This window comes from Trichosurus vulpecula, chromosome 6, assembly GCF_011100635.1.
Source record: "Trichosurus vulpecula isolate mTriVul1 chromosome 6, mTriVul1.pri, whole genome shotgun sequence".
Lineage (NCBI taxonomy): Eukaryota > Metazoa > Chordata > Mammalia > Diprotodontia > Phalangeridae > Trichosurus > Trichosurus vulpecula.
In genome coordinates this window covers 273,879,173-273,905,046 of record NC_050578.1, presented here as the reverse complement: position 1 = coordinate 273,905,046, position 25,874 = coordinate 273,879,173, and the positions used below count along the sequence as shown (strand labels likewise).

Below are 25,874 nucleotides of genomic sequence, written 5' to 3'. Positions count from 1 at the left end.
AGCAGGTGGGCGCGGGGCCAGGGGGCACGAGGAAAGAGGGTGGCGTGGGGGTCCGGGGAGGGGCAGAGGGCCTCTCCATCATGTGTAGCAGTAGTCTATGTCTGGGATGCCACCGTCTCTGTAACCGCGGGTGGTGCCGTACCCGATCGTGTGCGTGCTCTTGTAGAGGCTGGTGCCGTTGGAGGGGAAGATTGTGTGTATCACGTACTCCTCTTTGGCCCGGTGCGGGTTGATGGGCAGCATCTGGAGCCCGGGCCCCCGGATCTCCAGAATCGAGTTGTCTTTCTTCGTGCCCGACTCCACGTAGTCGTCCTTCTTGCGGCTGCCACGGTTGTAGGCCCTCTCGCGGGTCAGCAGCTCCCCAGCCCGATGGACATACCAGCAGATGGCCCCGAGGACCAGGAAGAGGAAGACGAGAGCGATGGCGCCCCCGATGATGCCCGCCAGAGGCAGGCCTGTCATGGAATCCACATTCTGCTCTCGGTTAAGGGTGGTGGTCGGCCCGTAGCTGTCGGCCGTCTCTGCCTTGGCGCACACCGGCGTTTCGTCGGCCACGTAGGTGTTCCCGGTCTCCATGGTGACCATGCAGATGATGTAGGTGGACTTGGGTTCGAGGGCGGTCAGGAGGTACTCTGTCTTGTCTCCTTGCACCAGGGTTTCCGTGATGGAGCCCACCGCGGGACTGTGTCCGAGACGCAGCCAGCTGAGGCGGAAGGAAGTGGCTGGAAGTGTGGCCTTCCAGGTGATGCGGATGCTGTCCGCGGTCAGTGGCTTCACGTGGATGACCAGGGCCTTTGCACCATCTCCGGTGGCCATGGGGTAGTCGACGTTCGAGTCTGGGAGCTGGATTCCCGGCCTCCTGGATTTCAGGGTAAAGAGCGAGCCCTGTGGGGTCGTGGAAGCGGCGTGGTTGCTGGCTGTGGTCTTGGCGGCAGCGTTGCCCTGAGATCCCGCGTCGAAGCACTCATCCATCTCGCTGGTGATATCCTTGATGGCCATGCCGCGAACCTTTTCGGGGCCCTGGCACATTAGCCCGCGCACGTTGACCACAGACGCCCGCGCCTTCACCCAGTCCCGGAGCCACATGAGGTTGCAGCCGCAGAACCAGGGGTTGTTCCTGAGCAGGAGCTGGCTCAGGTTCTCCAGGTCGTCGAAGAGGCCTCGCGGCAGGGAGGTGAGGTTGTTGTTGGAGAGGTCCAGCCGCTCTAGCTCGCGCATCTTGGCCAGCGTGTTGTAGGGGATGTGGCTGATGGCATTGTCCTGGAGGTAGAGCTTCTGCAGGTGGGCGCTGGGCAGGTTGAGAGGCGGGGAGGCCAGCGAGTTGCGGACCAGAGACAGCTCCGTGAGGTTCTGGAGCCGACTGAAAGTGTCATCGGCGATGCGCTGGTTGGCCAGCAGGTTGCCGTCCAGCACCAGCCGCCTCAGGCTGTTGAGGCCCTTGAAGGCGTGCAGCGGGATGGTGGAGATGCGGTTGTCGTCCAGACGCAGCTCCTCCAGCGTCCGGGGCAGGCCGGACGGGATGCTGCTCAGGTGGTTCCGGGACAGGAAGAGCAGCTTCAGCTGTTTGCTGTCCGCGAAAGCGTCGTCCTCGATGCTCACGGTTGACACGGAGTTGTCGTCCAGGTGCAGCTTCTCCAGGAGCGGGATGCGGGCCAGGGAGTCTCTGGCGATGGTCCGGATGTTGTTGTCCTGCAGGTGGAGCTCGCGCAGGGAGTGCGGGAGGTTGACGGGGAACTCGTCCAGGTCATTCTCGTAGAGGTAGATGACCTGCACGTTGACCTTGCTCTTCAGGTCCTGCGGGATGCCCGCGTTACTGATCTGGTTGTTCTGTAGGTAAAGGGTGGTGGCGTCATCCGGGATGTCGGCTGGGATGGAGGTCAGACCCCGGTCGTTACAGTAGATGAAGCCATTGTCGCAGCGGCATACAGAGGGGCAGGTGGTGCTGTCGATGACCTCCGTCAGGAAGGCGATGAGCCCGTAGCACAGGAACAGCCAGTCCCGCAAGTCGATGGTGGCCGTGGTCATGACCACGGTGGTCGTGATGGTGGTGGTGGTGGTAGCGGCAGCAGCGGTGGTGGAGTGTGCCGTCACCATGATTCACAGGGTGGAGAGCCGGGTGCCCACCCGGCTCACGTCCTCGACTCCTGCAGGAGGAACACAATCAGTGCAGTGAGAGTCAGATAGCGAGCCCCAGAGATGCCATCACAGCTGGCACACAGGACACCAGGCTGCCATCACCCATGTCACAGTGGATCCTCCTACAGCTGGGACCATGCAGGAGGAAGTCATGGGGAAAGCATCTAGCCTTCCCTCCCTCCCTCCCTCCTTACCTTTCTCCCTCTTTCTCTTCCTCCTTTCCTCCCCTTCCCCTGTTCCTTCCTTCCTTTCCTCACTCCCTGACATTCTTTTCCATTGCTTTGCTTTGTCTTCCCCTTCCCCTTTCTCTTCTTTCCTTCCCCTCAAGGGGCAGGGTGCCATGATGAAAAGAGCCCAGCATTTGCGATCCTAGGACCTCATGCAAGGAGTACAGCCTGAGCAGACACAAGGTAGGAAATGCTAGGCATGCGTGAAGAACACAGGGTGGTCCAATGTGGCTGGAACCCAGAGCTTGTCAAGGGTGGTTACAGGAGATAAAGTGTAAAGAGAGAACAGCACCTGGATGTAAGAGGCCAGGAAAAGGACTAGGAGATCTAATCAAGAATCAATAGGGAGCCACGGGAGACATTAGGGGAGAAAAGGGGTGTGACGAGGCAGATGCACAAGGAGGAACATCCTGGCAGTGCGTGGACACAAAGCCTGTATCGAGTGCCCCGAGGGCCCTCAGGAACCTCTCTTCCCATCTCCCGGCCTCAGTTCCCTCATCTCTAAAATGAGGAAGTTGGACTTGAGCTTTCATTAGGCACCTACTATGTGCTGGCACTGTGTGAAATGCTGGGCGTCCAGAGAAATGTAAAAGCCTGTTCCGCCCCCTCAGAGGGCTCACAACAGGCAAACCAGTCTTGGTCAAGGTCCCATCTGTGGGGCCCTCTCCCGGGGACCCTGCCCTGTGTTCCCATCCCACTCTTCAGCCATTTGGTGCGCCTGTACAACTCCTCTGTGTGGTGCTGGGGGAAGATGCACAGTGAGAATGTGGGCTCAGGTGGGGTGAGGATGGGGCACCCCCAGCCTGCATGTTAGGGAGGCTCCATCTCTTATCCCCTGCCAGGTTTTGTGTCCGTGCGCTGCCGGGATGTGCCTCCTTGTGCATCTGCCTCGTCACACCCCTTTTCTCCCCTAATGTCTCCCGTGGCTCCCTATTGATTCTCGATTAGATCTCCTAGTCTTTTTCCTGGCCTCTTACATCCAGGTGCTGTTCTCTCTTTATACTTTATCTCCTGTAACCACCCTTGACAAGCTCTGGGTTCCAGCCACATTGGACCACCCTGTGTTCTTCACGCATGCCTAGCATTTCCTACCTTGTGTCTGCTCAGGCTGTACTCCTTGCTTCGGGTGCCCCCCCACCCCATCTCAAACGCCCCTTCCCCTTGAAGGCTTCCCTGACCTCCTCCATTGGAAGCTGTCCCCCTCCTCAGACATCATGGACCATTTTGCTTATCACTCTTTCACACGCTTCCCGTGCACCGCTGGGTGGCAGACATTTCTCTGTTTCCGTCTTTCTCCGTCCTGGACAGCGAGTCCCAAGGGGGAAGTGACCGTATCCCCTCTAACTTTGGTCCCTTGGTCAGGAACCAGTACGATCTGGTGTATACAGTTGGTGCTTCAGGTGTGCATACCGGACAGTGAGTGATTAGAATGAAGGATAAAATAGGATGAAAGCGCTAGTCTTTGGTGGGCCTTTGTGATGGCTTTGGGTATCCAGACATAAAGAGATCTAACCGACGCCTGGGATTGTGAAGAGACCCGGAGCATTGCCCCACGTGCAGAGTGTGATAATCATTGGCTGGGATCGGGGGGGTTCTGGCTAACGTTAATCCAGTCTGGCTAAGCGCACAGTGTGGTGTTTGTCCTTCACCTGGGGCAGGCTCATAGTTGGTGATGGGCTCAAGGCTTATCTTGTGGGTCTGGAGCTTGCTGGCCACAGGTAATCTCTAGGCCACATGGGGTGGACCTGCTGTGTGAACAGCGGAGGTTACATCAGTGACATGATGTAACCGAAGATGGGAGGCGGCACATGGTGTAAACACCGCCATTGCGGGGCATTGCCCAGGAGAGTTACAGGGGTTTTCAAAGGTTCCTCTAAATTAACGTGAAATGGTGTCCCTTGGGTATTACATGTGGAAGACTAGGGGAAGGGAAGCATTTTTTTCATGTCTGTACAGTCTCGTAGAAAAGGCACTAAATGGTTTAGATTCTGTGACCCAGCCGTGGCTTTTCCAGGCTTGACCCCCAGGGAAGCCCTAGGTGGAGGGAAGGGTCCCCTAGATACCGCAGTGTCTGTGGCAGCACTGTTTGTGGCAAGCACAGTGGGGGGGGGTGTCTGTTGATTGGAGATGATTGAACAAACAAGTTTGTGAATGAAATGGGGTATTATTGTACTAGGAGAAAAGATGAAGGTAAGGAGATCAGGGAAGCATGAGAAGATTTGGATGAACTGATGTGGAGCAAGGAAAGCAGAACCAGGAAATCAGTCTCCAGCATGGTGACGGTTATGTAAAAAAAACAAAACTTTTAAGAGGCAGCGGAACCCAGATTCTAGGTATTGACCAAGCGGAGTCCCAGAGGACAGATAATGGGACAGAGGCAGAGGCAGAGGTAGAGGTAGAGGGCGTGGAATAGGTTAGGGTCGTACTTGGCAGTGGCGCCACTCTCTGTCCTGGCTATCACTTCCCTGTCTGTGTTCTCTTTACCTATTAGATTGTAAGCTCCTTGAGGGCATGAAGGCTTTTCTCCTTGTATTCCCAGGGCCCAACACAGAGTAATCCTTTCCTTCCTTCCTTCCTTCCTTCCTTCCTTCCTCTCTTCCTCTCTCTCTCCCCCTCCCCTCCCCCTCCCCCTCCCTCTCCCCTTCTCCCTTTCTCTGTCTCTCTCCCTGTCTCTGTCTCTCTCTGTCTGTCGCTGTCTGTCTCTCTACCTCCCTGCCCCTCTCCTCTCTCTCCTCTCTCTCTCCCCCCTTTCTCTCCTCTCTCTCCCCTCCCTCTCCTGGTCCCTCTCCTTCTCCCTCTCCTCCCTCTCTCTCCTTCCCTCCCCCCCTCTTCTCTCCCTCTCTCCCCCTCTCTCCTCCCTCTCTCTCTCCCCCTCCCTCCCTCCTTCTCTCTCTTTCTCTCCTCCCTCCCTCCCTCTCTTCTTGTCAGATTCACTTAGAGCACCATTTAGTTTTGCTTAACCATCACTCCTCTCTGTGACAAGAGTGGGGACTTTGTGGGAGAATATCAAGAGATGAATCGTGTTTTAAAAAGCATCAATACAACTTCTTTTTTTCCCTTTAAAGAGAGAAAGAAATCCACAGTGCGCTCTGGGGTCTCCACCGCACCGTGCTCTGGGTTATGTGGAAAAATTGCTCCAGGGTGATTTCCAAAATCATGAAATATTTAACCATTTTAGAGAAAAATTGTACATCTCTTCTCCTTTTTTTAAAACAAGAAGACTTAATAAAGGGACCAGTCCACAGCCCGACTGATTGCCTGTGAGGCGTCATTTCAATTTTTGCAAATGAAAAAATGGTAAAAATGGATTTTTTCTCCCATATTTCCTCACCTTCTTTCACAGTGAGTAAAGGTAAAAATCAATTAAGGAAAAATTATCTGCCCACCTCAGTGGGGAAGGCATCTTCTCTCTCAGAAATCAGAGTGCCAGAAACTGCCTGGAGCCTCGTGAAGTTGGCCCCTCACCTGAGCTTGAGGGGGGTGGTGGTGGTAATTCTTCTGTCTGTCTGCCCCCAACACCCAGGTTGGGGTGTCCCTCTTTCAGTCTGTCTGCTGGCTCCCATCCTTCTGTCTGGTACCCAGGCCGGGGTGCCAGTCCCACTTGTATATGCCCCTGTACCTGCCAAGCCCTAGGCAGGCCGGCCTGCAAACAGTGGGGAATGCTGGCGTTTTAAGGCCCGCTTGGCGTTTCTACAGCATTGGGCTGTCTGGATTTGTTCTGACAGTTTTCTTTTTGTTTTTGTATTTCTGGCCGAGGGGCATTAGCAAAGGAGCTCATGGTCTCAGTGTTCCACTGCCAGGGGGACTCCAGGGCATCAAATGCTGAGCTTGTCAGGAAGACAAGCTTAGATGCTTCCTGGCTGGGTGACCATTCAGACCTCTCTGAATCTTGGTTTCTTCATTTGTAAAGTGGGCAGAATGATGCCTCCCAGGTCGCTGTGAGCCTAAGTGAGATAATGTGTGAAGAATGCTTTAGAAAGCTCTTTGTCTGAGTCAGCTGTTAGAAGCCCACCTGCTCCTTGGAGGGGGGGTGGGCATGGGACATCTTCCCGGGCAGTGTGCCCTCACACCCTCATGGCACAGGTATGGCAGTGGGGTGAGGGGAGACAGAGAGAAATTACATCCCGGGGCAGAGCAGCAGAATATGGCCTGGCTCTGGTGTTGGAGGGCCCGGGTTCAGATCCGGACTTGAGGCTACCTGTGCGTCCTTGGGTGAATCCTTTCCTCTCTCTTTGGGCCTCGGTTTCCTCATTGGAAGCAGGGGAGAAGGAACGGGGTAGATCGAGGTCTTTGGCCTGGGGGCGACGGCCTTGGTCTTCTGGTCCCTGTATTTCAACAAATTGCTTTCTTTGGTGTCCTGTGAGCAGGGCCCATAGGCTTCCGCAGGCTGATGAACCTAGGGGTCCAGGGCATAAGAGACTGAAGATGCCGGTGACCACTGCGTCCGTCCTGTTAGGAGTTTGCACGTCATCTCGTGTTTTCCTCCCGGCACCCTGGGGACTTTGGGATGCTATTGTCTGCGTTTTATAGATGAGGATGCTGAGTCTGAGAGCGGGGGAGGGAATTACCCAGGGTTACTGAGATTCGAACCCAGATCTCTCCGTCATCCCTCTTTGCTCTGAATTCAGATGCTCCCGAGTTTGGGGTTGCAGAGCCCTGAAGGAGGGAGTCCCAAGGTTGGCTGCTCGGTAAGTAACATTCCCCTAATGATGCTAGTGAGAGGCTGCCTCTGGCACTGCTCAGGACTTTGCTTCCTAAGAAGACAAATGAACGTCTCCATTCATCCTGTATATATCTCATTTTAGACTGGAAGCTCCTTGAGGGCAGGGGCTACTTTTGCCTTCCTTTGTATCCTTGATGCCTGGCACGTAGTAGGGGCTTCACAAATGCTTGTGGCCTTGACTTGACTCATCGGAGCAGCTTTCTGGCCAGCTCGACACGCTCCCCACCCAACCCCATTTTTAGGGACTCCTTGACATGGTGGATTGGGCACTGGATTTGGGGTCAGGAAGATCTGAGTTCAAATCTGCCCTCAGACACTTTCTGTATGTCACATAATGGCTGCCAGCCTCAGTTTCCTCATCGTAAAATGAGACTCATATGAGATAACATTTGGAAGTCCCTGTACGAACGCTGAAGCGCTATAGAGGTCATCAGGAAGGCTCCCGGGTTCTTTTTCACCCACGTTGGGAGGTTGAGGCACAGGGCCAGGCTGTAGGCTCGGCTAACCCACATCATCAGAGGCAAAGGCAAGGTCCGGGCCGCAGAGACGGGGCTGTGTACAGGCCCGGCCCATCTCTGCTTGGTGACTTGTTTGAGCGTCTAGGGCCATCTTCACCCCCTCCTGTGGCTGGGCTGAGGGGCTCTGCTCTCTGCTTCTCCATCACATCTGATGATCTGGCTTTTCACGAATCTCTTCCTGGGGTCCCCTTGGTGCCGAGCCTGTGGCTGCACCCACAGCCCCAGAGCAGCCTTTCAGAGACTGCGCTCACCCAGGCCCATTTATCCACATCATGGGGATGGAGTGTCTGGCTGTGCCTACACTCCTCGAGGTTGTGGCCCCTCCGAGGACAAGGCCACGCTTTCCAGGGCCAGTCATATGTCACTCCGGGCTTCTGTTGAGCTTCCTGACATTCTGGCAGCGTCCGGAGGACCTGGAATCATAATGAAGTCTAAATCGCGTCTTTCCCAGATGCTTGATGGATGACCAGGAGGTTTCGATGGAGGCCGGGACGGGAGGCCTTGCTGCTCCCCTGCCGCGGCCGCTGGCCTCATTCATCTTGGCCAGGCTTTTCTCTGCTGCCTCCAGCCCCCGGTGGCCCAGAGGCCTCCCTGGCTGACCCTTCTGATCTGTAACTACCTCCCAGCTCAGCCCAGAGGGGACATGGATCCCCAGTGGGGGGGAGAGTGACGATCAGAATAATATAACACCTCTTGTTGGTTTAACTGGTTAATTGGCCCATCCGTTTGCCAAGAGCCCTTTTCACTCCCTTGTTGTGGTGTTAGGCCGTTTATGTGGTCCATCAAATTAGACCTACTAAATCGCTTTTCTTTATGGGATCATTTCAGTCTCTGTGATCCTGCAGGCTTTAGCACACAGAGTGAGTTATGTCCTGCCAGAGACAGATGACAGGCAGCAGGAGCCCTGAGGCTCCCTCCCCTCCTGTCTCCGCCACTCACACACACACCCCACGTGGGCCGAAGGCGAGAGAAAGCTGGAGAAGGTGGGAGAACACTGTGGCCCCAGCAGCCTCTCTGCGCTTGGGGGCCCCCTCTGGGGGACCCAGGGGTTCTCCTGAGAGCCGCACCTGTCCCCACATCCGTCTCCATCATGCGTCATCAGTTGAACTTAAGAAACATCGCCACACACTTGGAGTATGATAATAGCTGGTCATGAGCCAGACTTCTCTGACTAATGTGAAAGTTATCTGCTAATACCGTTAGCGGGAGGCTCCCTGAAGTGGAGTGGACTTCGTGTGGGCTATCCTCAGGAGGGCCTGGGTTACGATCCCATCTGAGACTCGGTACTAGCTCTGTGGCCAGGAGCAAATCCCTTAACCCCGCTAGGCCTCTGCCTTCTTATCTGTGAAATGGGGGTGATCATACTTAACTCACACGATTGCTATGATACTATGCATGTCAAGTGGTAGACAAATTAGGAAGGGGCAGCTTCTCAGCTCACGGTCATCAGCCAGATGCCACGGCCTGAGCTTTCTCTCCTATTTACGAGGATCATAGGGCCATAGATTGAGAGCTGGCAGGTACCAAGCCAAGTCAACAAGCGGGCAAACCGTGTCTGCCACGTGCCAGGCACTGAGCTAGTTAGAGCTGTGTTGGGGAGGATAAGGAGGCTTGCCCAAGGTCACCCAGGTAGTCAGTAGCGGGTCCTGAGACTTCCAACTCGGTGCCCTCTGTCCTGCTCCAGGCAGCTGTCTCCTAGGGTGGGGGCTGGGCACATTTCCCTGATCCCCAGCCCCCAAAGACCTGCCGAGGACACGCTTCACTTCCCTCTGGGATGGCTTGGCCAGTTTGGATCTTGGTTCTCAGCTCTCTCGGTAAGAAGTCTTAATAAATGTTTGTTGAGTGAATACTTGTGACCTATTTCATATGACACTTTTCCTTAGTGTAAATGGACCTTGTCTAAGGGTGACCTTGGACAGGTCCCTCCCATTCTCTTGGCCTCAGTTTCTTCCTCTCTTCGGGGAGCAGGCTGGATGCTCTAAGCTCCTCCCCCCCGTGATCCTGCCGGTCTTTGTCATGTAGCAGGAGCCTGGGCGTCCAGGAGCTAGCTCTCAGTCAGAGATGGAGGGGAGGGACGAAGACAATGGACAAGGCCGACGAGGGAGCATCACCTTGCCTCTGATCTATGCGGTGAGCCCAAGGAGGAATACAGGTGCCGATGCCCGGATGGGGGCTTTTCTGTGGCCACTCAGCCTGGCTGAGGCCTCTGGCGCTCTAACAGCCACCCTGGCTGGTGGCCCCAGGGAGTGGCCCCCGCCTGGGGTTGCAGCAGCCGCCTTTTCCAATCTGCTTCTCTCTGGCCGGTCCTGGCTTTGGAGGAGTCCCTGCCCTTGGGAGGCAGCCTTCCAAGGGCACCGGCATGCCGGCCTTTCTCCCGTGTGCCCCTTCAGCTCCCTCCTCCTCCCTTCCCAGAGGAGGGGGCCCTTCAAATGCTGCATTTGTCTTGCCCTGAAGGTTGCTGGCTATGAGCTGCCACCTCCGTGCTGCCAGGATTTACATCGCCCATCACACACGCACGGCCCCCCGGCCCTGCCAGGGCTGTCTCTGCTCTGTGGGGGGGGGGTTTCATTTGTCTCTTTTTGATGACTTTGGGGGCAAAATCTTTTATCTTTCCAGGGACCTAACAGCTCCTCCAAGGCTCCCTATGATGCTGCTTCCTTGGTCTCCCTCCCTGCTCAGCTTCAGATCAGAGGAGGACACCCCTCCCTTCCTTGTTTGTGGAAATTGAGTTTCTGGAGGGATGAGTCTCTTTGAAGATAAAGGGCCTTGTTTAAGTACTAAGCATTGTTATTAATTATTGCTGTTTAGGCCTGGATGGGTTGGGCGGGCTGGGAGTGCTGGGGGTTGTGCAGAATAAGCTGAAGAGGAGAGACCCTGACTGCCTTGGGGGTGGGAGCAGGGGGGTTGAGATGGGCCCTTCCTTGGGGGCAGATGGGGGTCAGGAAGGCCCAGGTCCAGCCTGAATCTCAGGGAGACAAACCGTCTCCAGAGGAGCAGGTGCACCCAGGCCTTTAGTCAGCATGTGCCAGGCACTGTGCCAAGCGCTCAGGACAGAAAGAAAAGCAAAAGCCCGGTTTGCCCTTGAGGAGCTTAGAGTCTCTTCACATTTAGAACTGTGGTTGCTTCCAGAGCATTTTCCCACCACCTTATTTTACCAAGGGAAAAACTGAGGCCCAGAGAGGAGGAAGGATGTAAGCCCATGCCATCTTTTGCGGCTCAGCTCAGGTGCTCCCTGGGGACAAAAGGTCTGGTCCTGGAGTTGGGAAGGCTCACCTTCCTGGGTTCAAATCCGACCTCAGACACTTCCCGGCTGTGTGACCCTGGCCAAGTCACTGGACCCTATTTGCCTCAGTTTCCTCATCTGTAAAAGGAGCTGGAGAAGGAGATGGCAAACCACTCCAGTGTCTCTGCCAAAAAAACCCCAAGTGGGGTGCCAGAGAGTCGGAAACAAGCAAACACAACCTCCTCCTCGGGGTACTTTGTACTTTTTTTGAATGTCATAGTTCCTGATCCATGCTGTGTCCCTCAGGAGAATGTTAGCCCTTTGGGGGCAGGGACCATTTCCTTCTAGTCTTTGAAGCCCAGAGAGGCTGCTTAGCCCTGGGGTAAGGGGTGGTGGTGCTCAGGGTTGAAGCCTGGGGTGGCCCTGGGCAAGTGATCACTTCTCAGTGACCTAGTCAATCTCCTATAAACTAGAGAAGAAATGTTTCCTCTGCACTGTTAGAACTCCCCCCGGTACCTTCTGCCTGGCACATGGGGGCTGGCGCCAAACCTGCGATGCACCTTCCCTGCGCAGGGCCTTGGGGGGGGGGCATCATACATGCGGGCTTGTAGCCCGGTCTGCTCTCTCTCTGGAAACGGCAGGTCCCTGATAGATGTCATTGAACTGAGCCGAGTGGTCCGGCACATTCAGGAAGCTGGGTCAGAGTGGCCCAGGCCTGGCCTCCTTATCCTTCCCTGGTGTGCGCCCCTCCTCACCTCCAGGGCCCGGACTGCTCCTGAGCTGAGGCCTGTGCCAGCCCAGAGAGGTCTATGCCACTCAGGCAGCAGCCACAGATGATGTTGCAGACACCTGTGCCCACCTTTCCTGCCTCCATAAATTGGGTTCTCTTCCTGCCTAGCCTGCCCACTCTCCCCTTGGCAGGCTTCCCTCATTAGCCTGCCCTTGTAGCACATAAAAAGCTTAATGGCCCTCGTAGCTCACTGTGGCATGAGGGGCAGGTGGGAGAGGGGCCCCTGGGCCTGCTTGCCCCCTCCCCTGGGCTGGGGAGGCTCCAGGGTGCAGGGAGCGGATCGGATGAGCTGTAAGAGAGGTTTCCTCCGAGCCTCGCTTAGCTCCGGCCCTGGCCTGTGTCCCAGCCATCCCCGGCCCTTGGACGGCCTGCTACTTTGGGCCCTGGCGCATCAGGAAGGAGCTGATTTAGAGCCCCAAGACAGCGTCCCCATCTTGTTCCTAGGCTGATGATTGGGTTCTTCTGCCCCACTCCCTCTGCTCTTCCTCTAGCCAGGCTGGAGTGGGATTTCAGCACATAGTAGGTGGAGGAATCCCATGGATGCAATCCAACCCCCTCATTGTACAGCTGGGGAAACTGAGTCCCAGGGAGGTTCAGTAACTGCACATAGGATCACAAATCCAGAATTGGGGGTGAGTGGTTTCAGGGTTCGCTGTCATGGGGGCAAGGAACAACATGAATGAATAGTAAGGGGGTTTGATCTGCCTCCCACAGGTACCTTGGGCTTAGACCTCTCCTGGCCTTGATAAAACCCCCTTTCCTTCTCCCCTCCCCCCATGTCACTTTACGCTGTCAGTCATTCTTCATTTTAAATCCCTGTTGAAAATGCACTCCCTGCATGGGTGACAGCTTAAAGTCTCATCTGCTAATTTCTCAGCAGGACCTGCTGCCAGCCAGCTGAGAGGAAGGGGGAGGGGAGACCCCACCCTGACCACCTCAGCTCCCAAGAAGCCTGCTCCCTGCTCCGGGACACTACTGCCCCACGGGCCCTCTCCCCAGGTGGGCTGGGCCAGCTTGTAGGTGAATGTTCTCCCTGAAGGGGAAGGGAGTTGCCCAGGGTCACCCAGCTAGTCTCAGAGGCAGGATTTGAACCCCGGACTTACCAGCCATGCCCCTGGGCTGCTGCCATCAGGAAGGTACTGGGTTCCCTGCCTCCCCTGCCCCATCCCTGTCGCTGGTAATGAACATGCAGGATGTGGGCATTTTTTTTTTGAAACCTTAAGTTAATTATTTTCCTAATTTCATGGCTCATGCATTATTCATCAGCCCTTATCGAAGGCAGGTATGCAAATCTGCGAAGCATTTGGTAACCCAAGTCGCTAACTGCTCCTGGTCTGGGCTGTCTGCGCTGTCTGGGTGGTGCCAGCCCGGGCTAGCCTGGACTTCAGAGGGGAAGGAGGGAGGCTTCCAGGAGGGCTCGGAGGAGGTTAATGATTTTGATAACTGCTTTCGATAAGGAGCTTCTGGGGCCAGAAGGGGTTCGAGATGAAGGGAGGCGCGTCTCCTCCGGATTTTTTTTCTTCCACCACTTCTTAAGAATTGACTCCCATGTCTGTGCCTCCGTCCATCATCCAGACTCCTGGCGGGATGCTGAGGCTTGACGCTTTTGGTTCCAGAGGATGGGACGCCCCAAGGCTCATACAATCCCAGGCTTGAAAGCCCAGAGGGTCCTCACTTTAGAGAGGAGAAGCCTGGAGCCGAGAGAGAAGCAGAGAAGCTGCCTTCTGGCGGGCCTCCCTGCCTCCCGTTCCTGCCCGCCGTCCACTAGGCGTCCAAAGTGACTGCCTCACCTCCCGTACTCAGTGAGGTCCTGTGGCCCCCTGTCACCTCCAGGTGATGCAGACGGCACCTTAGATTGTGAGCGCCACGAGGGCAGAGGCTGTTTCTGCCTTTTTTCGGATCCTTAGCACAATGCCTGGCATACAGTAGGCACTTAATACGTGTTTGTTGTCTTGACAAAGAAGAGAAGAAAGTGGAGGGGAGGGCATAGGGCGGAGTTGGGCACCCTCAGACGTAGCTGGGTAGGGCATCACGGGCTCAGGGAGAACTCGGGAGGCCTCGCCCTCTTCTCTGATGCCCCCCTCCTCCCGGAGGGATCCCCAGAGCCACGAGCCTGCCTGGGGGAGAGAGAAGCACTTGCTTCCCCAGGAAGGGCCTCTCTATCTCTAATGCTTATTGGGCATAAATCAGAGGCTGGATTTCTGTGCAGATGTGGGGGAGGGGACTAAAGCCATATAGATCGCCCAGTGTGACTGGCGCTGCCTGGGCATGGCCCCTGCCTCTGGGGAGAGAGGGATGCGATCACAACCCCAGACGGGAGGCACCAGCTTCTTCACCTGGGACACCTCCACCTTCAACCGCCCCTCCCTCCAGTGCCTCTGGCTTGCCATTTGAGGCAAAGCACAGAAGCTGGAGTTTCAATTGCTCCATTTTACAGGGAGGGAAACTGAGTCCCAGAGTGGAAGCGCCTTGTTCCGGATCACTCCGGCTATAAACAGCAGAGTAGGCTTTCATAAGGCCATAGGCTGATAACTCCAGAGCCAGAAGGGTCCTTACTTTACAGGCAGGGAAGCTGAGGCCATAGGATCAGGGGCTAATTCAACCTTTTCAGTTTACAGGCAGGGAAACTGAGGCACAGAGCGGCAATGTGGATTGCCCACATGTCATACAGGTAGCAAATGACGAGTCAGAACTTGAGCCCAGGTCCTTCGACTCTAAACCCTCAAGCACCCTTTCCACAATGCCAGGCTACACTCTGCAGTCAGGTGCCACTTTGACCGGCCCAGTGGTGTGGCCGCATGGGCAGCCCTCCTTCGGGGAGAGTGAAGCAGGGAAGGGGCCAGTGTGGTGTGGTACCTGGAGCACTGGAAGGACGTGGGTTCAAATCCTGCCTCAGTCCCAGCTGTGTGACCCTGGGCAAGCTATTTAACTTTTCCTAGCCTCAGTTCCCTCTTCCGTAAAATGTGCATAATAGCGATGCCTTCCTTACTGTTGTGAAAACCAAATGGAGTAACCTCTGTAAAACTCCTTAAAAGCAGTGAGAGACTAAAGAAGTGAGTCGTTACTGCTGCTGTTCCCCACCCGGGGCTGTGCCTCCTGAGCTGGAATGGCAGAGTCCAGGGCACCCGGTGTTCAGAGGGCAGCAGGTGCTTAATAGTTGCTTTTGGAATCATTCAAGGTCTTGATTGTCCCCAGAAAGGGATCCCCTTCCCTCCCTCCTCCATCTCTGTCTCTCTTTCCCCAACACTTTGCCTGCCTCTCTCCTGTGCTCCTCGTCTCTCCTGCTTTATCCCAGTAGATTGTAAACTCCCTGAAGGCAGGGCCTCTGGAGTCTTCATCGGTATATCTGCAGCACCAGTATACAGATGGCAGTTAATCATTGCTTTCGGCATTCTTAACTCTGCCCTCAGACCCCTGGGTGGGACAACCTGGCATCAGGCTGGCAGGGCCAGAGGGAGGGAGATAAATGGCTTCCCGGGTGAAGAGACTGGAGCCTGTTTGAGATCACAGATTTCCCTGGGTCAGGGCATTGCAAGGACCCCAGGCTGGGGGCTCCATGAGGCTGGAACCTGGAAGATCTAGGTTCGAGTCCCGTTTCTCCTGGTTGTGTGGCTCCCCACGCCCCAAGCATCTCTCAGGACCAGACATTCAGCGGCGCTCACCTGCCTTAGGAGAGGGGGTTTTCTCCACCTAGGAAACCTCCTTAGAATGTGGCAATTACAGCTCCAGTCCCCCCGAAAGCAAAGTGCTCTGTGAGTTCCAAGGGGAATCGAGTCCGACTTAAACGTGAAGGGACGAGGAAGCATTCAGGGGGCAAAGACGCCATTCTAGGCCTAAGCAATGCCTACGTAGGTTAGGGCACAGTAGGGCTGTCTGGGTGCCCTGCCCGAGTTCCCTTGCTCAAGCCTTGGTCTCTGCTGGGAAAGGAGAGAAAAACAGATTGAAGACTGGAGATGACAAGAGAGCAGTCTGTCTGGGGAGGGTGGCCTGGGGACTTTGGGTGACTGAAATTCCAAACAGGAGGAGGGAGCCACAGAACCATGAAGGGGGAGAGCAGCCCCAAGGAGCAGCCATCATCGGTTAGACCCTCGGTCGCATCCCTCCCTGGGCCAAGGAAAGCGATCCATAAATGCCGCTCCTCCTCACTCCAGCCTCAGCCCCACCAGGCGGGATTTGCCTTTCTAATAAATAACAGGCGAGAGCTGATCTGCAGGGCATCCTTCATGCTGGTGCCTAATAACACAGCTATTAATGCCCTCGCAGATGGAGGCACGCCGGGTGGCCTGACGGATGGGCCGGGGCCTGGCGCACTCATAAATCAAACCTCTTTCCTTGTGCTCGGCGGAGAGAAAGGGTGGCATTTTCCATCTTTTTTATAGATTGGGGCTTCCTTGCCCTGCCTGGGGACTCGTGGGGAGGTTCCAGAGGGTTGGCATCTGAGAGAGAAGGAGGGCCCCTTCCTCACTGGGATGGGCAGCAGTGTGACCCTAGGGATGCCCCAGGTGGTCTGAGAGGCCACTGCCAGGGCTAGCCTGACAGTAAAGTGTGCCCACATCTCATTATACTGACGTGGCCTAGCTTAGTACACGGAGCACTGGATTTGGCCTCCGGAGGACCTGGGTTCACATCTGCTTCTGACACTTAACTAGCTGTGTGACCCTGGGCAAGTCCTTAAATTCTCTCTCAGCCTCAGTTTCCTTATCTGTTAAATGGGACAGTACCAACCTCCCAGAGCTGTTTAAAGGCCCGAATGATATCCCATATGGAGAGTCCTATGTATGCCGTAAGCTGCTACATAAATGCGTGCTGCGATCATTAACACGTCCTTGTTATTTCTTCTCGTCTTTATAGCTGCCGACCGTAGTGATTATTGGCCCTAGGCCCTAGAAGGGGGCTTAGAGTGTATCTGCTCTGACTTCCTCTCTGGACATCTTGGTTAGACCAGGAGGGGAGGTGGTTAGTGCCAAGCCAGGGTGCCGGAGGTCTCATCTGCTCCACCTTCTACTCGCTTGTTTTTCTTTTTCCCTGAAGCTGCAGAGCTGTAGAGGAGGTCTCGGTTTCCCCCCCACCCCCCGCTGGGCTGGGAGGCAGTCAGTGCCTTCTGGATTTAACTGAGCCGTATGACTAGTGGGTATTGGGTGCCCCGCCTCCTTAGGAATCTCCTCGTCCACCAGAGCAGACACCAGACACAACTTGTCCAAGACCACCCATCCTCCGAGGGGCAGAGCTGAGATTTGAATCCAGGACTTCTGATTTATACCTGGGATTCTTCCCACTGTCTCCTGGTCCTCCCCCTTGAGCAGAGAGGCAGAGGATGGAGGCGGCATTGTCCACGTGCCAGGAGGATGGAGGCTGCTTTGCCCTGGTATTTACCCTTCTTCCTCTGCAGGCTGCAGAGCCTGGCCAGGATGATGGTCCCCCAAGGAGCAGAGGGAGCCATGCGCTTCCTTCTGAGCCAGAGGGTAGGGGGCTATAACTCTTCTCTGAATTTAGGGTGGGAGTCCCTTATAGCATCCACCATAGGGCCCTGCCTCAGGGGCTCAGTCAGACCACTGGACAGCCCCTCCACATGTCCTGGGAAGCTTCCTCAGCCTTCTGTTGGGCCAGCTCGGTTCTGCAAGGCTGCAGCTCCCATGGAGCGGAGGTGAAGGGGAAGGGGGAGCCTTGTGGGTGGCCCAGGATGCCTTTGTGAGTCTGTGTGAGGCAGGCCTGGGCATCTGCCACAGTGGGATGGGCCAGCCTCTGAACGCTCAGGGACCGAGCCTAGCCTGGAAAGACTCAGGGACCATCTTGCCCACTGGTTCCTGACCTGTTTCAAGCTAAGGACCTGTTTTTAACATTAAAAAAAGAATCCTGCTTTTCATGCCCACCTGGACCCTCTGACCCACCATGATCATAGTAGCCCTATTCATAGTCTTTGAGAAGTCACCTGTGTATGGTCCTCCTGGCCCACCCGGGCAGGGCATCTTCGGGCCACGGCTGGCAGCCGCTGATCCAGACCCATCCTGGAGTTTTCCATATAAAGGAACCATGGCTCAGAGAGGGCCTGAGATGGTCGATTTGGAACTAGAAGGGATGTTAGAAACTTTTGATTCAACTCCCCTTCCCTGGTTTAGAGACTAATTTGCCCAAGGCCACCTGGAGAGCAAGAGGCAGCACTGGGATCGGACCCGGCCTCCAGATCTGCCCAGAACCTCTGAATGTGTGCTGATGCCCAGCCTTCAGAACAGGAAGGAACCTTAGCATTCTAGGCCAGCCCCACCTAGTTTAAAGAGGAGAAAACGGGACCCAGAGAACAGGAACAACCAAGATCACACTGGAAGGGAGTGGCCAGGTCAGGATTTGAACCCAGGTCCTCGGAGCCCAGGTGCAGTAAGTGCCCTTCCTCCTACTTTGTGTCTCACATGTGCTGGGGCCTTCACTGCTCCTGGCCTGGCTGCCCTCCTCTGGTCTAGACAAGGACCAAGTGTTGATTCGAGAAGAAAATCAGGAATCCTGGCTTTCACGCAGCTTGGTGAGCGCTAAGCGCGGAGGCGGGAGGCCCTGGTTCTGCCTCAGACACTCACTGGCTGTCATGCTGCTTGTCTTAGTTTCTCTACTTGTAGAATGGGGATGATAATCCCCTCACCCCAGCCCGCCCCATGGTCCCAGCCTTACCTTCACTCCAGGAGAGCTTGGCCGAGATGCCGTTGGGGCGTGCAGTCTTGAGGGGCCAGGTCAGTTTCCCTGAGCTGTTTTCACATGCAGGGCGTCTCAGAAGCTGGAAATGCACTCTGCTTTTCCTGAAGGCCGGCCCTGGAACCCACGCTTCAGCCTGAATGGGAGATGCACCTAGGCTGGGGCAGCTTGGCTTCGGAGCCCACGCTTGTTCTGGGGCCTGGCCACGGAAGATGCTCCCTGGCAGAGGAAGCAGCGGCAGCCACCAGGGCCCCAGAGCCCTGCTCTCCTGTCTCTCTGGCCGCTCTAGGGCAGCATCGCCAGGGCCTTCCGGGGCACGGGGCGGGCTTGTGAATCCATCTGGAATGAAGGTCCCGGCACTGTCTCCTCGAGGTGCTCTCCTTCCCGTCCCTCCCCCTCATTCCCTAGGGGCCGGCTCCCATCCTCGAAGCCTGCCGTGCTATGCCCGCTGCTTGCCACTTGGCAGGGGGCCTCAGCAAACTTGTTCCTGTTGTGGCCCTTGGCGGCCACCACCTCTTCTGGGGAGGCTCCCGCAGATCTCCTCCTTTGCTTTCCAAAGTGGCTGTTTTTCTCTTTTCCCTCCTTGGTCCCTTTAAAGTCGCTCGGCAGCAGGAGATTGGTGCAGGCGCGGGGAGCGCTCTTGCATGACAGCGAGGAGAGCTCGCCCTGGCCGGCGCATCTGTATGCAAGGCTCAGGATGCGTCTCCCGGGAGAAGGAGGTGGTCCATTACCCAGCTGTGAGTTCAGATGTTAACCTCCCTCTCTCTGATCCTCTTGACATGTGACGCTAAGCTGTCAGGGCCCCTCGGCCCCCGTTCTGGAGAGGAGCCTGCCGGGGGGCCGGGGCCGGGGGCTCGGCTCTGCTTGGCTGCTCCTGCTTAGGAAGAGGGCTCTGGCTGATGGAAAGCCGGAGCCGAGCTTTCCCTGGGGCTCATCCCCCGGAGCATCTGGCCCCCGAAGGATGCCCTCGTCTTCCACGCTTTCCTGCTTTCTCACCTGCCAAGAAAAAAGACAGGGAGCTTAGCTGTGGGGTTTGAGACTTGCCCGTTGAGTAAACGCTATTCGTTCCTTCCCGGCGGGGGACAGAGGTCAGGGGTCAGAGGATGCTCCGAGGGGGACCGTTCCCCCTGCTGATCTCCAAAGAGCTCCTGCCTTGCCACCACATTCGCCCCCTTCTTCTTCTCACTCTCCCCTCCCCTTATTTTTACAAACTCGGTGCTGACTCGCTCTCATAGACAGCTGTCTATACAAAGCCCTTCCCCCCAATCTTCCCCTTCTTCCTCATGAAAGAAGTGAAAAGGGTGGGAAAGACTCCAGGAGAAGGGGAAAAAAAACAATTCAGAGCTCTCTGAGCCCCCACCTGGTGGTCACATGTGAATTCCATCAGGCACAGAAGTGAATGAGCAGAGAGTCCCGGCTTCCTGGGCCAGCCAGGAGGTCTGCTTGTGTGGGAACCAGAGGGGCCCTGTCCCATGGCTTCATCTCCCACATGGACTGAGACTCAGAAAGAGGCCACGGCCCCCAGGCCAGGAAGGGCCACCAGCTTCCATCAACTACCCTGGGAGGTTGGGGGGATGAGAACTCCCAGGCTAGGAAACACCCTTCACCAGTGCAAGTTGGTACCCTATCAGTCTCATAGAGTCCCCCAGAGACTCAGAGGCTAAATGACCAGTCCAGACCACCGCTGTTTTCTAGAGAAGGAAGCTGAGGCCCAGGGGCTTTCTCAGGTTCACCCCCTTAGCCAGTGTGCCTAGGACTCCATCTCCAGTAATTACGGGAGCTTCCATGTGCACAGCGCTCCGGGGAGGCTCTCCCCTGGTCCTCGCTTCCCTGCGACCCCATGAGGCCCCGTCCTCCCCGCCTCCACTGGATCAGAATCTGGTCCAAGCAGCATTCACTCTAGCTTACTTGGTGCCAAGGCACCAGAAGTGACACCGAGCTGGCCCTGGCTGCGGCGGGTTGGGGAAGGAATAGCGCGTCACCCTCATCGTCATCACCCAGCCTTTACTTTACCACAGCCCTGGGAGTTAAGGCACTATCTATCGTTGTCATGTCCATTTTAGAGATAAGGAAACTGAGGTGGAGGGTGTGATTGCCTTGCGTGGGGTCACCCAGCTAGTAAGCGTCGGAGGCAGCATTTGAACTTGGGTCTTCCTCACTCCAAGCCCAGTGCCGTGCCACCTAGGCACCTCCTAATGTTAGGAATATATGAGAATATATGTGATCACTCGAGGAAGGAGGGAGAAAGCAGGAACAGATTGGGGGGACAGGGATTCACTGAAGGTTTTCCTTGGGAGTTGGCCCTTGACATGAGCTTTGAAGGGAATTCGAGGCACAGGTGAGGATGGAGTGCCTTCCAGGCAGGGGGAACAGCCTGCTCAAAGACATGGGGGTGGGAGATGGAATTGCTGAAGTTCTGTTCGACTCCATAGGTCAGAGCCAGGAGCAACAAAGGGGAGCTACAGAGAGGCTGGGTTAAGAGAACCCACAGTGCCCTGAGGAGTCTGTCTTAGATGTAGTGAGTTCCCCGTCACTGAAGGTCTTCAAGAGAAGTTTGGCTGCCTGTTTGTTGGGATGATGTGGAAAGGATTCTTGTTTGGGTTGGTGCAGCCTCGTGGCCTCCAGGTCCCTCTCCTCTCTGAGGTTCCGTCATTCTGTCCTCCCACAGTCTCCCATCTTCCCTCCCCCCAGAAAGCTCTGCGGCACTGTGGACCTAAAAACAGCTGAAAGCCAGCAGCCACCTGACCCAAACTGCTGCTTGTTAAGGATCCCGTTTCCGGCGCTGTGGTCAGCATGGCCTCCCACTCCAGCGCTGTGGTCAGCATGGCCTCGCCCTCCGGCCTCGGGGAAGGGTTTCCTTGACAGATCGGAGTGCATGTGCACGGGGTGAAGTCAGAGGTGGCAGGTGGCCCTGGGGTGTTTTCCCTGCTGTGACCCATTACACAGACTCCTCCTGCTGGTGAGGACCAGTGCCTGAGCCCCCTGGCTGGTGGGCACTGTCTGGTCCTGCTCTCTTGGGCCACCCAGGAAAGCCGAGGCTGGGGCCCGGGGTGGGGGAGGGCGGAATGTGGTGGGAGCCTGGTCTGAGGGTCCCCCCCAGCCCCTCTATAGAGTTGAGAGGCAGAGTGTGGCAGTGGGGGGAGGGTCACGGGCCTGAAGTCAGAAGATCTGGGTTTGAATCCTGTCTTGGACACTTAGCACAGTGACCCTGGGTGAGTGAGTAGGCATTCCTCCCTCCAGCTTAGTCCCCTGGGAAAAAGGGATAAAAATAGTCCTTATCTCACAGGGTCAAATGAGCTAATGCTGCGTGTAAACCTTACAGGACTGTACACACGTCAGCTGTTAGCACTATGAAGGCAGCGTGACCGAGTGGAAAGAAGGCTGCATCGAGAGGCCCAGGCCCTGGGTTCGAATTCTTTCTCTGCCATTTAAAGCTGTGGGCAAAGTCCTTTTCCCCTCTGGGCCTCTGTTCGCTCATCTATAAGAAGAGGGAGATGGAGTCTCAGTCTGTTGGTCCTTTGAATTCTGGCCCCACGGGGGGGGGGGTCATGGGACCTGAGCAGGGAGGGTGCCCTTCCCTGGAGCGCTGCAGCCCACCTGAATCCCCAGTGACCCCAGCATGGTCAGCCCCTGTCCCGTTCCTCTGCCCTTGATGCTCCCTCTTCTCCTCCCCCCAGGCCATCTCTGCTGTTTGTCACCCTGGACATCCACCCATCTAACACCCTTCCTAAAGCCCACGTCCCAGCTGAGTTCAGCAAGATCTGTTGGGATGGAGACAGGCGTGCAAACACGTGCAGAGTGGCACAGATCGCTCGGATGCTCTGCTGGGGGAATCTTCCCCATCTGAGCTCATCCCGCGGAGCGGCGGCCAGGTGTCACGAGGCTAGGCTGCCCTTCCAAAGCCCTCATCCATCCTCGCTTCTCCCAAGACCCCAGGCTCTGGGGGTGGGTTCAGGGTGTGTGTGGAGCAGTGATACCCAAATGGCCATTACTCCACCCTCTTCACGTCCTCTGCCCCGTCCACGAGCGAGCGCACACCAGCTGTAGAAGCCGGGAGGGACCAAACTCCTCCAGAGTCGCACACATCTGGGAAATAGCCTTTTGCCACCACCCGGAATTCCTGCCTGTCCTTCGAAGCCCCATATAAATGCCGCCTCCTCCAAGGAGCCTTCCAGATCCAGCCACCCTTCTCCATGAGCAATAACCACTCTACTGCACTGTCCTTGTCACATCACATCTTACGCTTGTCTGTGTCTGCGTCTCACCCTGCTAAACCGTAATCTGCGTGAGGGAAGGGACCTTGGATCTCCCCCGTGCTCCCCTAACAGCACTCTGTATGCGGTCATTGTGGTGGAAACGTACTGACTTTGGACCCTAGGCACGCGTGGAATGGTCTGCTGCTCACCGTTGGGGTGGTCGAGGGTCAGGTTTGCCCCGGCACAGCCACATCAATGCCCAGCCTTTGTTTTGGACCCAGGAGGGATCTGAGTGTGAATCTAGCTCTGGCATTATCCCGAGCAATTCATTCCTCCGTGCTGTGTCTCAGGTTTCTTCCCTGTCAAGACTGCTCAGATCCCGCCTCCTCCAGGTGGTCTTCCTCGATTCCCTCCATTGCTTTTACCCCCAGCTACTTGGTGTGTGTCTAGTGCGTTCTAATCTGGTCCATGTTATTTCTACTAGAACAGAAGCTCCTTGAGGGCAGGCATCGTCCTACCCGGAGCCTGACACATAGTAGGTGCTTAGTAAATGACTGAAGCTTCCTATCGTCCCTTCTCTCCCCGCCTCCCTCCCCAAAAGCAAAGGCTGATTGGCCAGGGAAAGACAGGGATGCTGTGTACATCTGGGTGGGCGTCCCCTTTGTGGGTCCAGACGCGGGGTCCTGGAGCTGGCTCCTTCTGGGTGTCGGCCCAGACCCCGGGTTTGCTCCCATCAGTGGCTGGGAAAGCAAGGATTGGTCAGGAGGCCCCAGCAGGGCGGGCTGTGAGAGCCGCCGCCGAGCTTCTCCCAATTCTAATTGGCAATTTCCTCTGAGCACTAGAGAGGGCAGGAGACCAATGAGGTCATGCTCCCTGGCAGCCAAGCAGAGAGTCTCTTACGGAGGATGGGGCGGGCAGGGGCGCCGCCTGTCCTGGGCTCTCCAGGATTTCAGGTGTAGACAGTGCCTGAGGCCCCAGCCCACAGGGCCTCCCACGGCCTTCCCACCACGGACAGGAGTCTCTGGAGACGGGCCCTTGGACGTTTTACAGATGAGGAAACTGAGACCCACAGACATTTTCACGGGATGCATTTGTGGTCGTACGGGTACTGTGTGACAGCTGGAATTCGAACCCAGGACGTCGAGCTTTCTCTCTCTGCTCCTAGTCACAGAATTGTAGGCTGGAGGGGTGCTCCCTTTGAGGGGAGTCTTGGGGAAAGCCAGGAGTAGCCATGCCTGAGCTGAGGCCGTAGCCTCAAGGAGCCTCCCGTTTGGGGCTCAGTCTCCTCTGCCAAATGAGGGGGTTGGACGAGGTGATGCCCCAGGTCTGTGATTTGCCCATTGCTATGGCGTGGACCACCAAGTCCTCTGCCCTCCTCCAGAGCCCTCTCAAAGCTTCCCCTCCCCAGGGGAGTGGGTCTAAGTGTGGGCACATTCATCTGTGCCCCGAGGGACCCAAGAATCCTGCCTGAGCATAGCGGCCCTCCTCCCTGTGGGCACAGCCTTCCAGTGGCTTGTTCTCTCCCGTTATTCCTCTTAGTGCCAGACCATCCAGTCCAGGCTGGGAGATGGCACATCTGCGTGACACCCTTCACGCTGATGTCATGGGTTCTAGAAAGCAAGAATCTGTGTACGCTCCGGGGCCCGAAACTTGTTATCTGCCAGTAGTGTTGCTTGTTAAAAGAGAAGGCGCTCTGGATGTCTGTGGCTACATAGGGGGTCTTAGAGGAGCATAGGATGAGAGCTGGGGGGAGCTTAGAACAGGGAATGTCAGAGCTGGGAGGGAGCTTAGAACAGGGAATGTCAGAGCTGGGAGGGAGCTTAGAACAGGGAATGGTCAGAGCTGGGAGGGAGCTTAGAACAGGGAATGGTCAGAGCTGGGAGGGAGCTTAGAACAGGGAATGTCCGAGCTGGGAGGGAGCTTAGAACAGGGAATGCCCGAGCTGGGAGGGAGCTTAGAACAGGGAATGTCAGAGCTGGGAGGGAGCTTAGAACAGGGAATGGTCAGAGCTGGGAGGGAGCTTAGAACAGGGAATGGTCAGAGCTGGGAGGGAGCTTAGAACAGGGAATGTCCGAGCTGGGAGGGAGCTTAGAACAGGGAATGCCCGAGCTGGGAGGGAGCTTAGAACAGGGAATGTCAGAGCTGGGAGGGAGCTTAGAACAGGGAATGGTCAGAGCTGGGAGGGAGCTTAGAACAGGGAATGGTCAGAGCTGGGAGGGAGCTTAGAACAGGGAATGTCCAAGCTGGGAGGGAGCTTAGAACAGGGAATGTCCGAGCTGGGAAGGAGCTTAGAACGTAGAATGTCCGAGCTGGAGGACACCTTAAAACGTGAAGCATAGGAGCTGGGAGGCAGCTTAGAACAACGAACAGAGATTGTCAGAGCTTGAGGAGGACTTTGCTCAGAACGTGGAATGGCGGAGCTGGGCAGGCCCTCAGTGCTCATCTCTCTAGTCCAGGAAATCCTCTGACTGGTGAAGTCTGCGGCCCCCTCCTCAGAATCATGTTCTGTCGTTAATGTTGCTAAGTGTTTCTTTCAGTTGGTGAAAATAAAGGTGCCATTTCCCCCATCCAAGTGTCTGCCACCTGCTTGGGGTCTGGGGACTCCCAGTGAGGACCCCCTGATCTAGTACCCCTCCTCAATTTACACTCGAGGCTGCTGAGATTCAGGAGGTTAAGTGACCTGACTGTGGGCACACAGGTTCCTCAGACAGGATTCTAGCCCTGGTTCTCTGACTCCAGGTCCAGGACTTTTCCCGCGGAGTTCGGCTTCCTCCCCGTGGCCTTTATGTTCTTCGCACACACCTTCTTCTAATTTTCATCATATTTATCTGTATTTAGGCGCTATCTCCGTCTCCCACTTGTGTATCTTTGTCCAGGCTGTACCCGTTGCCTGGAATGCCCTTACTCCTGACATCTTCCTCTTGGAACCTCTGGGTCCCCTCAAGGCTCCATCCAGTGCCACGTTCTGGTTCCCGATTCCCTTAGTTGTTAGAGCCATCTGCCCCAGAGGTGACCATGGGGGTGTTGTGCATTGGTTTATCTCTGTACATGCTGGTGGATTCCCTCCCCCTTGGAGATTATAAGGTTCTTGAGGAAAGGAGCTGTTTTCTTTCTCTTTGCTCAGGCAGCACCTTGAACTGTGCCTGGTATACAGTAAATGCCTAATAAATGCTTGTTGCTTTTTGGAAGGCTTAGAAAACACCAGTATAGGATCCTGCATTGCATCGGTTAGCTCTGTGCTGTAGAAACCAAATGGAGAATCATAGAATCGTCCAGAAAGTCTGAGCCCTTTGAAGTGGCCGTCCACTTGGCTCCCTCCGGTCAAAGGAGATTTCTCTGGCCTGAATTATTCAGGCTACAGCTGTGATTTTCCCCTGAATGGA

The 25,874-nt window shown here is 56.0% G+C and overlaps 1 protein-coding gene across 1 annotated transcript; it reads right to left on the bottom strand.

Annotated features, from left to right (window-relative positions):
* Nucleotides 1-78: 78 nt before the first annotated feature.
* FLRT1 (fibronectin leucine rich transmembrane protein 1) lies at nucleotides 79-2,094 on the bottom strand. Its single transcript, XM_036765573.1, has one exon. The coding sequence runs from the start codon at nucleotides 2,092-2,094 to the stop codon at nucleotides 79-81; it is 2,016 nt and encodes a 671-aa protein (XP_036621468.1).
* Nucleotides 2,095-25,874: the final 23,780 nt, after the last annotated feature.

Excerpts from the sequence above, each read along its gene's own strand:
- FLRT1 (XM_036765573.1), bottom strand. The coding sequence starts at position 2,094 with ATGGTGACGGCACACTCCACCACCGCTGCTGCCGCTACCACCACCACC.